This window comes from Tachypleus tridentatus, chromosome 9, assembly GCF_004210375.1.
Source record: "Tachypleus tridentatus isolate NWPU-2018 chromosome 9, ASM421037v1, whole genome shotgun sequence".
NCBI classification, from domain to species: Eukaryota; Metazoa; Arthropoda; class Merostomata; order Xiphosura; family Limulidae; genus Tachypleus; species Tachypleus tridentatus.
The window spans coordinates 38890761-38909537 of NC_134833.1; the positions used below are offsets into that span (position 1 = coordinate 38890761).

The 18777-nt window shown below is 34.3% G+C and overlaps 1 protein-coding gene across 2 annotated transcripts; it reads left to right on the plus strand.

The window, feature by feature from the left end:
* The first annotated feature begins 2305 nt into the window (after positions 1-2305).
* LOC143225095 (UPAR/Ly6 domain-containing protein qvr-like) lies at positions 2306-18777 on the plus strand. Of its 2 annotated transcripts, none has more exons than XR_013013606.1 (4): positions 2306-2564; positions 3726-3773; positions 7525-7993; positions 14818-18777. XR_013013606.1 is itself a non-coding variant. In XM_076453879.1 (4 exons), the coding sequence occupies exons 1-4, from the start codon at positions 2408-2410 to the stop codon at positions 15024-15026; spliced, it is 561 nt and encodes a 186-aa protein (XP_076309994.1). In that variant the 5' UTR covers positions 2370-2407; the 3' UTR covers positions 15027-18777. The 2 variants fall into 2 exon arrangements, 1 of the variants encoding a protein (XP_076309994.1); XM_076453879.1 differs by having other exon boundaries at positions 2370-2564; positions 7525-7671.

The window sequence follows — 18777 nt, forward strand, 5'->3', positions numbered from 1 at the left end:
CTACAGAAAGGGAGAAGCCGACCAAAGTTCATGACGCAGCAGAAGACTTTTGTGTCGTCTTCGTTTGTTGAAAAAGAGATTTTCTTTCAATGTTTTAACAGTCTGAATACGCTTAGATAATTGTAGAAATTTTAAAACTGTTTGTAAAGCGTAGTTGTATACGTTTTTGACTTATACTGATTACATTACATTTCATCTAAGACTTTTAATCCGTTTGTAATAAGATTTGATTTCGAATCGAATAATACTTTTGTGCAAATAAAGTATTGAACACACGTGCATGGATATTGTTTATACAGATCAGATTTGTTTGTTTTTTGAATTTCGCACAAAGCTACTCGAGGGCTATCTGTGATAGTCGTCCCTAATTTAGTAGTGTAAGACTAGAGGGAAGGCAGCTACTCATCACCACCCACCGCCAACTCTTGGGCTACTCTTTTGCCAATGAATAGTGGGATTGACCGTAACATTATAACGCCCTCACGGCTGAAAGGGCGAGCATGTTTGGTGCGACGGGTATGCGAACCCGCGACCCTCAGATTACGAGTCGCACGCCTTAACGCGCTTGGCCATGTCGGGCCAAAGTGTTATGTTTTCTTATAGCAAAGCCACATCGGGCTATCTGCCGAGCCCACCGAGAGGAATCGAACTCGTGATTTTAGCGTTGTAAATCCGAAGACATACCGCTGTACTAACGGGGGGCTACAGATTAGGACATATAAAGATGGGTTAATTATAACAGAACTTAAAAAGTAAATTAAACTCTTTATACTATATTTATACTGATCGTTGTGGTGTTGTAAACAGTGTTATGGTTGGTGTATAAGAATAGTAAGTGAACATGTGAATGATATTATTAATGTGTTTGTTTGTTTTGAATTTTGCGCAAAGCTACACGAGGGCTATCTGCGTTAATTTTATGAATAGGCGAGACTATATATGAGAAATTTGAAGCTCAATAAAAGTTTCACGTTCAAAGATAAGACATTTATGTTCTGATTTAAAGTTGATTTATCCAAAAAAAGCGAGAAATCTTAAAAACTCCATGATACTTTCAAGTGCCTTAAGTTATATCATCCAACTAATCAGTGATTCTGTTTCTAGATCTCTTCCAAAATTACTCTTCTGTAAGTTTTTAACTGGTTTCGCGAATATACCTGTGACTTGTATTTTTTCTGATCTAAAGCCAACGTTGTATCCACGTGTTCATTTAGTAACCAAAGTAAACTGACGAAAACTGACTGGGGCGTTACTAGATCAATACTTGTTTTCACAGTTGATGTGCCCTCCCTTAAGTATGAAGTCATGAGTACGGGGTTTCTGTAATATCATGTAAAACGGTAATCAATGAGCATAAAATACTCATGCATACTAAATACACATAAGCACAATTTCTGCATTCTCTAATAAGATACTAGAGTATAAACTCGCAAATACAGGGTTCGTATAAAACCGTGAAAACCGGTTATCAGTGACCGCAAAATACTCATGCATACTAAATACACAAAAACATTTCAACTCATTCACTTTTTAAAACAATTAAAATACTGAAGTTGGGTGTTTAATTTCAAATTAATAGGATTATTCAAAGTTACTACAAAAAACTGTCCCTAAAATAATCTATATCAGAATTGTTTATATCAGGAATACTATTAAACCGAATATTTCATGTACACTCCTTAGTTGTAATATTCTAGAATACTGTTACATTAATACTTGTTGGAGACAACTTGTCTTGCACGCATTGAATTATCCCAGTGCGTGTGGTTTGCTTGACACTATAAATACGTTACATACATGTGACTTATTAAATACGTAAGAGTACAATAATTACGGTTATAATAGAATGAGTTTTTTTCCAAACCTTTATAGTTTATTAAAATGTAATTATTAACATTTTATAGAAGATTCGTTAAAATTATGTATTTAGTCTTCAACTTCTCAGGTTATTAAAGGATAACAAAACAACTAAATCCAATGGGTGTTGGGATACTTTAATTTTTATTTCTTAAAGAGACAGTTTGTGTTTGTTTTAACAAGTTGACTGCCTTAACCACCATAGTGACTTTCTCAGCCTGTAGCTACTCTTGAATACACCGTTATCTTTATTTAGACTTCCTAAACGTATTCGTCCTTCACAGATAACTGTTGTATAAAAACAGAAAATGATTTTATATTATTATCGTGATGTAGGGGCTTTAGGAATGAAGTTAGAAGTAAAAATATAAATAAATATATTCAGTTGTTTCTATTTGTATATGGCATTACAGTTAAGCTTAATAATCCATTTGTTCACCTTCAAACGCATGTTGCGAAATCAACAACACTGGTTGAGTGGACTGTTCGCCAGCAGTAAAGAATGATCGAGAGCCCCAGCGAATAGGTATACCAAGCTCTGCAGGCATTTATGTTAGTGGTGTACGAGATCACAAGAGTAATCGACTTGTTTGTATGTATGGCAAAAAATTTTAGAAGCGGATCAAAGCGTCCGTCTTATGTGATGAGAAGTTATAATACAACTAGTTCACATATCTTATGTTATACCAAATGGGCTGTTTTACTGGGTAAGTGACGTTGTTGGTTTTTCGTTTTAATTCTTTGTTCAAATGAGAGATGCTTTAAAAGGCCCCCTAGTGCCGAGTAGTATAGTAATTCGTAGTAGAAGCTACAACATTGTTGCTGTTTCGTCGAAGGTTGTGTGATAATTACCCCTTCATGAACTATGGGCTGTTTTTATATTCTCATATTAGTTACGTTCTGTTTTCAGTATTACACTTGCAAGAGTTAAAAGTCTGAAACCTAACCTGTAATTCAAAAGAAACGTAACAGGTAACAGAAAAACATCGGTTGTAGAATAATAATATTCATTTTATATTTGTTAGGCGCCAAAGGGTATTTCGAAAAATTTAAAGTGTAACAAAAGCATGCTTTAGGGTGTAAATTACTTCAGAAATATGCTGATAATGCCACGAAATGCTATTTAACCTGGAAAAGATACATCTTCTGCGAGTTATGTAGACGTTAGCATATAGAAAAGCACTCGTATTAGCAGATTTCTCAGATCATGGTCTGTACTCTCTTGTTTTTATTCCAGGTATTTTTTTTCAAATATCGTGAATACGTTTCTGAAAAAGATAATTGTTAAGATAACTGAAAAAAAATTATTTTGCCCTATGCTGTAAACGCACTGTTAGGAAAAAAGCAGCGCGCTACTTGTAGCGACTAAGCTCAAAATAATAGACGAGTTTATTGGGAGTGGCTCTGTGTAGCACATCACACTTGCGGGCTAGTCAACAGTGTGTCGTAGTAAAACAAACATATAGGGGTTTTACAACGCTAAATATACAATAACCAAAATCCGTGTATTTCTAAGTAATTTGTAAGGACACTGAAAATAAGGTGTTTAATTCTTGTCACAAGTTGTTGTGTAAGACTATTCAATTTTTTTCCAGTTTTTATCCACTGCAACGGAAGTTTGAAGTTTAAAATGTTGTCCCTTTCAAGTTAAAGTGCACGATATAGAATGAGAAATGAAATGTCTAATGAATTAACTGTGAAAGGATATGAATAGGTTTTTCCTATTTAAACTAACATCAACGTGTTAAAACAGACTGACAAATTGGGCGTGTCTCAACACACACAGAAAATGTAGCTCATCAGTGTTTTTTTTATGTTATTACAAAAATTTCTCACTGAATAACGAATGATTGTTTTATTTATTACAGTTGTCCTAACTTTCATATGTGGATTAAAAGCAGAAGAGGAATGTTTATGTAAGTAGTTTAGATGTGTGACTTATGTGCTGATACAAATGTCCACTGTATTACACGTTTCGTGATACAAAATACCAGTAGTGGTTTAGGTTTTAATCCACCTGCATGCACTACAATTCTTGGACATTAATTTTTTCACCTAACGTCGTAGAATTATATGAAATATTTTTGTATATCTTACAGAGGCTCTGATAACACGAATTCTCAAATGCTTCTAGTACTACAAAACTTGGGCCTAGAACTATGTGTAAACAGTTGTTTGCTAGTGCGATTGTTATTATAAGACCGGGATATTGTTCTTGCTCTGGGTGCAAAATTAAGGGTGTTTCTGGCTTTCTTCGATGTACCTGGAAATTGGTCACAAATGTGTGACCAATAATTTTATATCGTTTCGAGAAATACGAAATTCGACACTTAACGTTGGAAATGTGTTTCTTTTTTAGTAGTGTTTTCACTCGGCCTGGCATGGCCAAGCGCGTAAGGCGTGCGACTCGTAATCCGAGGGTCGCGGGTTATCCGAGCTAAACATGCTCGCCCTCCCAGCCGTGGGGTTGTATAATGTGACGGTCAATCCCACTATTCGTTGGTAAAAGAGTAGCCCAAGAGTTGGCGGTGGGTGGTGATGACTAGCTGCCTTCCCTCTAGTCTTACACTGCTAAATTAGGGACGGCTAGCACAGATAGCCCTCGTGTAGCTTTGTGCGAAATTCCAAAACAGACAAACAGTTTTCACTCAGTTAACTGCAAATACTGAGTATTTTGCCCTCGGAAATTAAACCGTAACTACAGATTCGTAAATCACTTTACTGGGTCTCCTTTTACTTCTTCTTTTAGAATTAATTTGTAGATCGATAACAAAACACGTTTATACTCAAAGCATTTGTAGGCACTATAGATTACGACTTATATTCGATTAGTAGAGATAACTTACTCATATATAAATGAATTCAAAGCTATTGTACGTCGTAAAGATTTCACTGATATTTATTAAAGAAAGCTGTTTATATTGTTAGCGGTGTGTGTGTATAATGTCTAAACAATAACATGTCTTCACATTAGTTGTTCGCGTCGTGATGAACATAGATGTTTTATTTATTGTTTTCCAAGAACACAAAATGTATAATACTGGTTGTATCGAGAAATGTTTAAGAATTACGTAGTACATGAAGTGTATTAAAATATAATAAATGGCTTCATATCTTAACAGAGAAACATTACTTCAAAAACTGTAGAGTTTTAGTAATAATGTTTATAACAAGAAAATTCACATCTATCTCAAATAAAACTACAGTGTTAAAAAAATGAATTATCGATCAGAGCTTGAAGTTTGGGCATCACAATGGAGTACCGTAACAAGAATAACATGTAGTTTCTTTGGGCACACTGTCGGTGATAAGTCACGAACCACAATGAAGCTATCAATATTACTGTGCTTTGAAACCTCTCCAGTTAAGACCAATACGGTTATGGAAACTTGAAATGTACAGTTTTGATGCTTTTTATTTTGTATGTGATATTTATAATGCACCATATAATGAAAACTGGAGTAAATAAATATATATATGTATAATATCGTAAATTTTCAATATTTTTTCAGGATGAAAATTTAATATTAGTAAACTTGCACAATAAACTGTCGTAAAAATTATATGTATATTGATAACCAATTAAACAGAAATTAAACGACTACGAATGAGGAAGGAATGGATAAAATGAACGTAACCGAGGACGAAAAGTTTGTTTGTTTGGGCACACTGTCCGTGATAAGTCACGAACCACAATGAAGCTATCAATATTACTGTGCTTTGAAACCTCTCCAGTTAAGACCAATACGGTTATGGAAACTTGAAATGTACAGTTTTGATGCTTTTTATTTTGTATGTGATATTTATAATGCACCATATAATGAAAACTGGAGTAAATAAATATATATATGTATAATATCGTAAATTTTCAATATTTTTTCAGGATGAAAATTTAATATTAGTAAACTTGCACAATAAACTGTCGTAAAAATTATATGTATATTGACTGGCTTTACGTTTCATAACCAATTAAACAGAAATTAAACGACTACGAATGAGGAAGGAATGGATAAAATGAACGTAACCGAGGACGAAAAGTTTGTTTGTTTTGTTGAATTTTGCGCGAAGCTACTTGAAGCTTATTTTGAAGTGATAGACTAGAGGGAAGGTATATACACAACACCATCACCGCAGACTCTTTAGCTGCAAGTTACCAATGACAGTGCGATTGACCGATACGTTATAATGCCCCTACTTTTAAAAGGGAGATCATTATCTTGATGGGATTAAATTCCACAAGGTTGTGAGTCGATACCCTAACCAGCATGTTGTCAGGCTGCAGATGACAGGAGGTGGTGTGGCGACTGTATGTCTCTTTCATAAGTTTTATTTTATTCTTATTTAGGTTTAACCATCAGTTAAACATCTTTATTGATTTGTTTTTGAATTTCGTGCAAAGCTACATGAGGGCTATCTGAACTAGTCGTTTCTATTGTAAGACTAGATGGAAAGAAGCTACTCATTACCACCTGCTGCCAACTCTTGGGATACTCTTTTACCAACGAATATAACGCCCCCATGGGCTACTTTTGCTTCATAGCACTTCTGTGTCCATGTCTTTTTTGTGTGTGTATGTGCTTAAGTGCATAACTGCATAACTAGCTGTCTGCATTATGTCCACAGAGTATTGAACCCCAATTTGTAGGATTATACTTAATGATGAGAAACCCACTTGAAATAAAAAAATGTATCTCGGAACAGTTGTTATAGCTATTAACACTTTTATTGCTAAGGAGAGAACAATATTTCGACCTTCTTAGGTCATCTTCAGGTTAAGAATGAGAGAGTTTGAGATACACTGTAGCATTATAAGCCCTCAAACTTACCTGTGAGACATTGGATTGGGGGGGGGTTGTAGTATATCACCTGTACAACAAAATGTAAACAAAAATACTACATATTTTGCAGCTATTAATACTAGTTCTTGGTTGATTCCTTAATTTCAAACAAATTATATCATGTAGGTTATACACTAGAAGAATACTTAGTTTCTTTTTCACGATGTTTAAGAGTGTTTATGTACACAGGGATGAAGACTTTGGAAACCTTTGTGGCCAGGTTTTTGCACCATGTGATGTGATACCAGTAGCAAATTTTAACCAGTAGCAAATGGTGTAAACGTATGATGTAATTCAAAGGTTAAAGGAGTTCCAGTCATATATAAATTTTACAGAATCTTAGTTAGAAACACCATTCCTGTTGCACCAAACATACCCATCCTTTCAGCTGTGGGGGGCATCATTATGTGCAGTCAATCCCACTAGTCATTGGTAAAAGAGTAGCCCAAGAGTTAGCAGTGGGTGATGATGGTTAGCTGCTTTCTCTATAGTCTTACACTGCTAAATTCGGGATGGCTAACATAGATAGCTCTCATGTAGCTCAGTGTGAAATCCAAAAATAAACAAAACAGAAACACCAAAAAGTTATGAGCTGTTGAAAGTGATTTAAGTGTAAAACATTGATCTGAATTATATAAGTTTTAAGCTGTTACATTTTAAAGTATTTATTTATTTATATATATATATATACACACACACACCCACACATTAATGTGTTCCATTCAATGATGTATTATTAAATTCAGTTGCATAAAAATCCTATTCCTCGAAGTACTTTCATGATGAAGAATAGTATGTTTTAACACCACTCATTTATACTAATTTTCAGTTTCCAAGATTTGGTGTTACGAGTGTGATTCCAAGAATGACTCCCGTTGTAAAGACCCCTTCAATGCTACTGCTCATCAACGGGACCTTCCTCCTCTTCTTCAGTGTGAAGGGTGTTGTGTGAAGATAGTGACGGATCATAATACTCGTAAGAAATTTCCAAGTTCATGCTTTAGTTTTCAATTTCAAGAGAAAATTACTATGTACATTTATACTATGAACATGCTGTTCTGGGAGAGAGAGGATTTGGCTTTCAACCTATAGCTGGGTGATATCTGGAAAAGATAGGTTTTTCTTGTGTCAAATTTCCTGTCAACCTAAGATCAGTCCTACTGCTGAACAGAAAGCAGTTCACTAGTCTTAGTTTTGTCTCAAGTTCTTAGCAATATCTGTTCCTGTTAATGTCCTTGGGAAGTGTGATCAAAAAAGGGACAAAGAATACTTTAACTTCACATATGAGGGACAGTGAAGTAAGATGTGTTTAGAAATTTGGTAATAGGATGATTACAAGCATTAAAATGTGAAAGGGAAAAAAATTGTTACTTTAGTCACTTATTTAAAAGTACTGGTTGTCATAAACAATTTGTATTAAAATTGTCTGTAATATCTTATGATAGAAAGGTCTCAAGACTGTATTGCATCAGCCATACTGTTCACCATAAACAACACATATTTAATATAACTATTCTTTGTGTAAGTGAACACTTTGTGTACATTTAAGAAATTTGCAATATTTAGTGAAGTAAAGTAAAGGTTTTAAAGGAAACCAGTTGTGACTTCAGTCACGAAATTATATAATACCTTACACAAGTGAAGAGCAAACTTTTGTACAGATAATTCATTATACATAACTTGAACTTATTCTTTTTATTCCTCATCTAGTGGGTTCATTCCCAAACAAAACTATCCATTAATCTTTTATTTTTTAAAATTCTGAATAGAGGTGTGAACAGCATTATATCTACCACTATACTGGTACACAGATGTAGACGACATGATTGCGGGATTCACATCTACAGAACACACACTTCATTTTTTCAATCACATCAATTCTAGACATCCCAACATTAACTTAACATGTAAACAGGAAGAAAGCAATCAAATATCATTTCTTAACCTCAAAATTACAAGAACTGATACACAAGTTAAAACAGGAATCCACTGAAAAATCACCCATACTGGACTATATATTCCTTGGGACTCAACACATGAAACAAACAAAAACTCACCATAATAAGAAACCAAATAAACACAGCCATAAAACTATTCTCACCAGATAAAATTAACTATGAATTAGACAAAATAAAACAATACTTCATCAACATTAACAAGTTTCCTCCAGAAACTGTAGAAAATATTATATGCACACACCTACACAAGAAGCAAAATCAACTAACAAAAGTACAAATATACCCCACGATTTAAAAAATCACGAAACCATGTACGGCTGCATACCATATATTCCCAACATTCACAGATAAATAACCAACATTTGGCCAAAACTAGCAACAAAATATGACATTCCAGTTAATACCAAATTTATTCAAAAACCAGGCACAAAACTGAGGTCTATACTATGTAAAAACTACACTGACAAACACCACACCAACATTATTTATAAAATACAATGTGATAACTGCACGACTTCTATATTGGAAAAACAAGTAGAAAAATGGAAACCAGATTCAAAGAACACAAAAAGTCACCTTCACACGTTTTCGAACACTGCAAGTCAAATAAACACAACATAACCATAGAAATACTCAAATACTAAATAAAGAAACAAACATAAACAAACGCAAAATTAAAGAAGCCTTACTTATACAACAACTCAAGCCCAAAATAAACCAATACAAAGAAACACCTTTATACCTATATTAATAAATATACACAACATCTAAGTGCGTCCTCTACATTCCTACACTCAATTACACAACCGCCTTCAAACATGTGGTCAGCTATCAGTCAGTTACCTCTTTCTTTGTAAACCTGATGATGACCGAAGAAGGTCAAAACATTGTTAGCTCCTCTACATAGAGTTTTCCCTATCCATACCAGCTGTTTTTACATATATATTTTTCTCATCATCACAGAGAGGTGTGAACCCCTTGTGATATCTGTATTTATGCTGCCTACAAGTATGGATAAAATCTGCACAAATTTCCAGACTATGAGGGAGTAACAATTCATACCTAAGTTCAAAATCTTACAAAGACAAGGTAATGACTTCACAAGTTGAGCAATACAAGATATGGTTTTTCAGCTCTATAAAGCAGTTTTCTCCATGGTTTTTGCAAGTTATGTTGAGAGAGGGATGGACAAGGAAGGCTAAGTGAAGCTTACTTGCCTTTTTGAGGTGGCTAAGTCCAGTACCTCTAAGAATATGAACACTTATATTATTTAGTTTAAGAGGAATACAGTATATTCAACCCATAAACTCTGCATCTTAATGGTTATACATTATTTTGGCAGTAAAGTTTATTTTTTTGAGATTAATCAAACTCTGTATATCAGAGAACATTTTAAAGGGTTCTAATTTGATTACCAGAAACTGAACAACCCTCTGTAGCTCACCCAATTCCTCATATTCAGTGTTCATTGACTTGCACACTGAATGTTAAATACAAACATATACTAGAAGTGTTTCATATAAGCCTTTCTTCATGAATAATAATAAGATAAGTCTATAGTTTTGATAAATTTTTGGGGAATGAAATTCTGTTTGCTTTAATTTTTAGAAACTAGTATCAAGTTTACTGGTCATTTCTTTAATTGTGGGTAGTTTTATTTGGAGAGGTACTATTAAATTCTAGAAACTTCTTTAAAGATAATTGTTTTTTATTAGAAAATATTTATACAAAATTTATCATTGTCATCTGTTTTATTCTTAAATGACTGCTATAAATTATAAACACATTTTTTATCATCTCAGTTGCTATTCTGGAGTTTACAGCTAGTTTTCTCTATTTCTAGTACATGTAGTGGGGTGGATGAGGATGGATGGTATACTACTACTTTTCAGGAGGGCCCAAAACTATCCTACTATCTTTTATTATGCTGTAAGCTTCTCAGAAGGGAAAGGTTTAATAAATGGTATAATAAATAGTTACTGCAGCAAAGATCCAGTTAGAGAAACTGATTTTTCTTCTTAAAATGTGTAAGAACAAAGCAGGAATGTGACAATATACTACATGGATGGAGGGGATAAACTCTCTCGCTATGAGCTTTGATGGATATCATAACCAGAAAGTAACCATCAGAGTTTTCATACTATATATAACTGAGTGTTTAAAAACAGATTTTAGTATTATAGGCTTGTCAGCTTTCAGATCAGCCATGGTGAGCCTTATTCAGTGAAGGATATTTCTATAGTGAGATTGTTAGATGTTGAAAAGCCAACTGATAGAACATTTCTAAGAAGGAAGTCTTCACATTCTTCCATGGTAGAACATTCTGAAGAAGAAAGCCTTTAGTATTCACCATGGAAATGACAAAATTCGAGAAGCGGAACTTTTAAGACATCAACGATCTCCTAAAACCATATTCAAAACTATTCTGGTCAATATCCTCATTTGCAAGGGGAAGATGGAGGCTAGAAAAGAGATCCTTCCGACCCCAGAAACCACAACAGTGGAACTGGTCATGTATGATATCATTATTAAATTAGCAACATTATAAACAATGGCTTAAAGTTGCCAAAGTTCCGCAAGCTCTCAGTTACATCTAGACATTGGTATTTGTGTTTATAAGAAATATGACAGAAGAAATTTTAATTGCAACAATCACGTTCGACCACATGCTTGTCAATTTCTATAATGCAGCTTCAATGTATTTTTCCGCCTTTGGTCAGCTTAAATGTAGCCTTAGAAGTTGAAATGTGGAATACTTATCAAAATCTTTTTTTCTGTAGCTGACCTCTGCATTCTTCACAGAAGTTGTGTACGGCTGTTGTGATCCAACAACACTTTTGGCCAAATTGGACATTTTTTGTAGATGTAATACGAAGTACTGCTGAATGTTTCGCACACAGTAGTTCACTCGTTACAAGTAAATGCCCTATTCCTCTTATCAATTTTTCACACATTGCATACACTTTAGCTCTGTTAATCTATCTGTTTAACGTATTTCAGTTAATCACCTTGCAGGGCACATTAAATCATGGACCATGTATCTTGTTCTCGGTGTTTGTCTAGATGCTTATTTTAAATCGGTTTGTATCCATGTGGAAAAGATTATTTATATGGCACTCTGCTATGTTCTGCTACATTAAACAAACACTCCAAAGTCCAGTTCTCTATACCACACGTCGGCGGGGAGGGGGATATAAATATAGTTTCAGCTATGAAACTTTCGTAAGCAACTCCACCATGCTGCCAGATTGAACACATTAAGTCCTGTTACGTAGTGTAAGATTTTCTGCTAATCAGTGGGGCATTATTACTTAAAAGCTACGCCTAAATTTGTCTTTTTGTTTCTTCTGTGCCCTTTTATTGTTTTATAGCCTCCATGATTGTTCTTTCTATTCCACGTAGTCCACATCCTGGACGTTCTTTCTTCTTCAATTCTGGTCTATTTCCTGTTACGTTAACTTGTAATTTTTTCTTTTAATTTCAGCGATATGTCTGTATCTCTGTGCATGTTTTATTAGATCAGTTAAACGATCCATTAGTTTGTAAGTTCTTCCCGTTCTCTTCCATCCTGCAATACGGTATATGTTTTAAAACTTTTCTGTTTTAACACTTATTATAACGTACTCATATATTTATGATAATTTTACTATTTTATTACATATATATGTTCGCTATTCAGTGCCTTCTGTCACTCGGTAGGACAGCGGGAAGCTTATAGACTTTGACATTAAAATCTGGGGTTCAATTCTTCAGATAACCCAATCTGGCATTGCTCTGAAAGAAACAAACAAATCAATGCCCTATATGTTTTTCGATCGATAGATAAACACCCAGAGTGTACGTTTTGCATTACTAGTAGTTGCCTGTATAATTGTCATTTAATATCAGTTCCTTCAACAAGTGTCGTAAAGAAACGTTAATCAATAAACATCTTATGCCGAAAGCCACAATCGAAACTTGTGAGCGTCTGACATTGACGATGTCAATTCTGTATTCATTAAACGTAGGGAGATATTGAGTAAGTGCAGCGGATAAACCCAGCAGCTCTGTATGAAGACTTAGTAATTAGAACGAACGGAAACGAGAAAATTATTGTAAACGTACAGTGATATGACGAGAACTGGTGTATTACGTACGTTAACGTAGCGTGAACAGAATATGGTATAAAAATTGATACATTTTTTTCGTAATGGTAGACGTGTTAGATAAGGTGGTAGGGAACAAGAAGGGTAGGTGTAATACGAATGACTTTTTAAACGTACTAAGAAAGTGTTTTTTTAACGAAGACTTCACGAGGAGAAAGGAAGGAAATGGAATTGATGGGGTAATAAAATGCAAATAGACTAAGGTAGACTTACTTTACTTTCAATAGTTCTATACAACATACAGAGAGGTGTACCAATTAGAGAGGGAGTGAAAGCAGGGGCGAAACCATGAGTTTTACTTTGGAAGGGGGAGGCAATAAAATCTTCTACTTTTATAGCACTTTATACTAATCATAAATTTTCTCTTAATCGTAGGAAAATATTGCTTGCAGTAAAATAGAAGGATTCCTCCTTGAATGACACTTGACTTGTAACACTTTCTTCCGTCAAATACCATTGACAACTCTGAGAATAATAAATAAAACTATTGGTGTGGGGGTGGATTCAACTCCAACTTAATGCTCAGTAACATTCCTAATACTGATAAATGAGGAGTGTGAGGGGGAGCTCATTGTCTACAGAATGTTCCGACATTTCTGTATAGGCTCAGTAACAACATTATTTAAGTAGATTTGAACTTAGTCAAATAACTTTATTTTCATTCTACATTACATTATTCCACGTGCTCACTACTGATCTTTAATGGATCCGCGCATCGAGATTTGGATAGAAAATCTCCTGTAGGCTTTAGTGAGGAGGTTGCCACCCCCTGGAAAAAGGTATAGCAGAACGATAGGTGAGATGAAATACGTGTTGTCATAATGTTGTATATGTAGGACAAACGGAACACATGAACTTTCATATATATTGTATTGTAATGATGAATCATATACCAGCGAAAGAAGGGAATCAAAACTGACAAAACTGTTTGAATTGTTAAACATTTATAGTTAGATTGCTACAACAGATGAAGTCAAGCGCTTACGAGTCGTCGTCGTCGTGGCGATCCTTCGAGATCGAAGATGATGGTCCTCCAAGTTCATACATGGGTCCGGAGATGGCTATTGAAGCCAATCCTTGCTGCACAGGTCTTCTGGCAGTGAGGGCAGGTCAGTTCAGAGGGAAGGAGAGGTTTTATGTTAAACTTGGAAGACACCTGTGCGTGAGTTAATTTAACGTGTGTTTGATGTTGAACACCACCAGACACACGGTTCTTGACAGTCAACAAGTTGAGTCCAGTGGTAAGGAAACCAAGACGATTGGAACTTGATGAACTGCTGTAGCCCTCGTCCTCCCTTCCTGTCGTTGAGGATTCCAGCTATGGCCCTTCTTCCGTCAGGATTGGCCGTTGGGGACTTGGGGTTGGATCGTTTTTTGTCAGGAACCTCATCCTCGACCTTGCCGTCATGGGTGGCCCTACCAGGAGCGCAAGGCTCCTGCGTCTTATAACCTCGGTTGGGTGGCGCGTTCGTTCGGACGGGCTGGCTGTAACACCGTCGATGGAACTTGAAGCTCTGCCGTAGGGTACCTTCCCATGCTCGACCTACTGACCACACAAGTACAAACTTATTACAATGTATGTTTATTATTATTTTTCACGACTGTAAACGTATTGAACCGTGTATGTTTGTTGTTATTTTTCACGATTACAAGTTTATTAAACGACATATTTTTATTATCATTTAACTTTCAATTTTGTCCAACATAGTTTTTTAAATATATTTTAAGATCGTTTTTGAAATAGCAACACACCACAGGTTTATCAGTTACAGCACCTACTGTAGAACGGAAAACGTATCATCTCACTTTAGGGAACATCACAGTCAACTGAAATTTGCTGGTAAGATTAAATAAAATATGATATAAAGAACCAGTTTTGTTTTCGTTGGGAAAATTTTTATTTTTCTGTTTACAATAGTAACACGTGATTGTATAAACAGCAAATCTATTATGACATTGATTAATGTTTTATTCTCTATTGCGTGAATGGTGGTATTTTAATGTCTTGATATGTTACAGCTTACGAAGTCATCCAGAGAACATGTACAGCCAGACTTCAAATCAACCTGTTTCTTGTGGATCACGTGTGCATGAGTGAGTCGGACTATTCCGGACACATGTGTTTTTGTGAAAATGACGCTTGTAATTCAACTCCTCGTGTAATTGAGATTAATTATCATTTAGTTTTCTTACTGCTGTTCTGTCTCGTCTGCTACAAATTACTGTGACAAACGTACATGGCAGAAATATATGTATGTTCAACAACGTTTTTTAGAAAGTCCTACCTTTTAGTATCCTACCCAACGCGGGTTTGTTTCGAAAATTTACGCTGGTTTCAGGATATCAGGGAAACAGCTTAAGATATTTAATAAATGTATGATAGCAAAGCAAAGAAATTTATCTGAGTAGAATAAGAACTGCAGTGGCACGACTAGTTTGTAAGTTGATGTGAATAATAGTGACAACCAAAGCCAAAGGTTCAGGTACCGAGTAGGACATTACTTTAGCCACGCTGCAGTATTAATACTCGTTTAGGTAATTAATTATATGGTTTACTAAATATTTCGAATAAATGTTTTAAACTGCCAAAAAGAAGATACACTGTTTATAACCTGAAAGACATATATCAAGTGAATTCCTGGAATATTCTTAATCACGTGTCAGATTCATAGATTAGTTTAATAATAGGAATCTCTGCAGTAGTGTGATGTGAGAGGACTTCTGTATTGTCAAAATGTTAATATACAGTAAGTGTTATTTTTATTCCGAAGAGAAAACGTCTTTCTGTTATGTACGTTTGATTGAGTACCTACGTCAACTGTTAGCTTCAGTCATTTGCGAAGCTAATGTCTTTATGTGTCGATAATATTAATTATGGTTTGATCTTCAAACTCGTTAAACACCGTATTTATAAGTGTTTTGTCCATTTATAAGATAGCTTAAGCGAGTGAACAAGTATGCTAAAGTAACAAGGATTGTTCTTACGTCTTTGTTTTGTTTGTGTTTATATGATTTTCTTTGTATCATTTTTTATAAATTACATGATGTTTTTGCTACTGATGATTATGGTATAAAACTTAGCTGAATACGTTAGATTTAGAAACGCAAAGTTTAAAAAAAAAACTAATACAAAGCATAACAACTAAATGCAATCTTTGAATTCCCCGTTGGATTACTCCAGTGTAATATAACTTTGAATACTGAAAAATGAAAGTTTTTTTTTCGTTGGTTGATATACTCGCTTTGTAGAGAAAGTGTTAAATCCAATTAAATAAATATCTCGTTTAAGGATAATTAATTAAAAATATGGCAGATGAAAACAATTGCACTTAAACCACCTGAGCCACGCACGTTTCCGAGGTTGTTACTTTTATTAGGGTGAACTAAAAAATTTTCAGAAAGCAAATTTTGAGTATTTGTATTGTGATTTATCTATGTCTTTATCTTGGTTGTTTTTTTCTGTCATAACTTAAATGTTATTTTATATCTGTTACTAAAATAATTAAATAGTATTAAGATTTCATTTTCTTCATTTACACCTTAGCGGTAACCTGTAAAACTGAATTTCGTATTAACATAGAATTAACATTTATTATGTTAATTAGTACAGGAAGTAATATTAAGATATTAATATCCAAATAATGAGTATTGATGTTCGTGTTGTAGTTGTGTAAATCTTGTGCTGTTAAAGTATTCAGTGTTTTATTCTTAACGAAATAGAAGAATGAATTTAAACAAATAAATAATCGCACAACATCCGTTAGGTTTATTTTTTATGAAAAAAGTGGCCATATTTTTCAGAAAATACACTTTAATTTTATGTAAACATCACAACAATGGGCCTAATACTATTGTCTTAGGACAAATAAAATTGTAGTAATTCTTGTCCTGATCAGCTGAGACTGCAGTATCCTATATTCAACAAAAAAGGAAGTGCATACTTTCAGCTTAATTCTGTACCATAAGCAAAGCGATGTGCTACATGACTTTGATTTAAATAAAAGGCCCAGCATGGTCAGGTGGATAGGGCACTCGACTCGCAATCTGAGGGTCGCGTGTTCAAATCCCTGTTCCATCAAACATGCTTGCCCTTTCAGCCCTTGGGGCGCTATAATGTGACGATCAATCTCACTATTTGTTGGTAAAATAGTAGCACAAGAGTTGGCGGTGGGTGGTGATGATTAGTTGCCTTCTCTTTAATTTTTCACTCTTAATTTAGGGACAGGTAGTGCAAATAGCACTTGCGTAGTTTTGCGCGAAATTCAAAACAAACCAAACTTTAAATAAAATATGGCAAATGATAAACTAATGATTAATATTTATTTTCGTATAAAAGTAAAACCAGAAGCAAAAGAACAATGTTTAGTGAAGAGTGGCGGCTGTGATACTCCAGTGCGCATTTTCTATTATATAAAAAAAAAAGTTCTTTTTGTGCGTTCTTCCACAAAATACAAAGAATTACTTGTACAAAGGCAAATTTTGTAAATTCTGCTCGTACTTCATGACTCGCTTCGGTGTTGTAGCTCTGTTCTGCCGTATTTCTAAACCTCTAGCTCTATATAAATGTTACTCTGTGTATTGATATCTGGTATTTCAAGAAAAATATCCTAACAAAAATTTAAAAAGTGAATACCTATCACGATTACGTAACAACTAAACTTGACCATAGATGGCAGTGCGTCTATAAAAGTTTTATAATATATTCATTTTACGAAAAGAAAAGTTGACCGAATTGTCAAAAGTTAAAATGTCAATCACTTTGTAGAGTAAAATCCCAGTTTATTTCTTACCTCTCTTTCTGACAGGTTGTAGGTAATCCAAATTTTTGACATTTTCCTATGTATATATACAATTATATATAAATTCTTGCAAGGTGGAAATATCCTCAGCCAACTGTGTTTGTTATTTAGTACGAATGAATTCCCCAGCGGTGTAGCAGTAATTCTGAAGGCTTATAACGCTAAAAGCCAGGTTTTAATATTCGCGGTGAGCATAACACAGATAGTGTAATTTTGTGCTTAACAACAAAGAAACGGAAGAACAAATGAAGTTCCGAATTGCTTAAGTATAAGGGGATAGGTGTTGTTTGGACTTAAAATATTTCAATATGGAAGCATTAATCTTCGATAATTACTGCAGGTAAATTTTAGTATGACTATTCGTATTAACTCTGCACAAGGGAGTGAGGGATGATCCTTGGATTTTCTTAGCTAAGAGTGAAAACTTGACTTTTTGTAAAATATTGGCAGTTAACGTTGCTATGTTTTAATTAATTATCACAATGGAAATAATAAACATTGGAAGCAGTAATTTTTACTCATACCCCTGGTTTCCTTCTACGTATATTTTTTCTTTAAACACTTTCAAAATAAAAGAAGGGTTAATGGAGCACACTAGTTGTACAGTACTTGTTTTCACTTGTTTTTTAAATAATCACACAGATACCTCTGCCGTGCCCACTGCGGGTATCGAATCACAAGCCTCAGATGTATTGCTGAACCGAGGGGTTTCATTCTCGAATGGTAACAGCTATTATACACCTAATAAAATTTGGTATTTTATGAGTTTTTCTATTTTTTATTAAGCGCAAAACTACAAATTGTCTCTACCACAAGTATCGAATACAATATTTTAGCGTTGTAAAGCCATAAGTTTATGAGTGTGTAAGTTGGAGAAATGTTTAACATTGTGATAAGCAAATTTAGTACCATAAATTTATTACGCCATATATTTAGTTTGGTAAACTTTAAAATATATAACATTAAGTACCATATATCCCATTTTTATTGCTGAGCTAAACCTTTATGATGCATCTTACATCCTTTTATAAATAATTTCACTGGTTTAAAAGAAAATATCAATACTAAAATAAAGTGTCAAAGAGCAATTATATCCAATTTTTTCCGTGTGAAGTGTAAACATTTTTGTGATATGATTATTGTATAATAAAACATGAAATCATGATGTTACTTTCAGAAA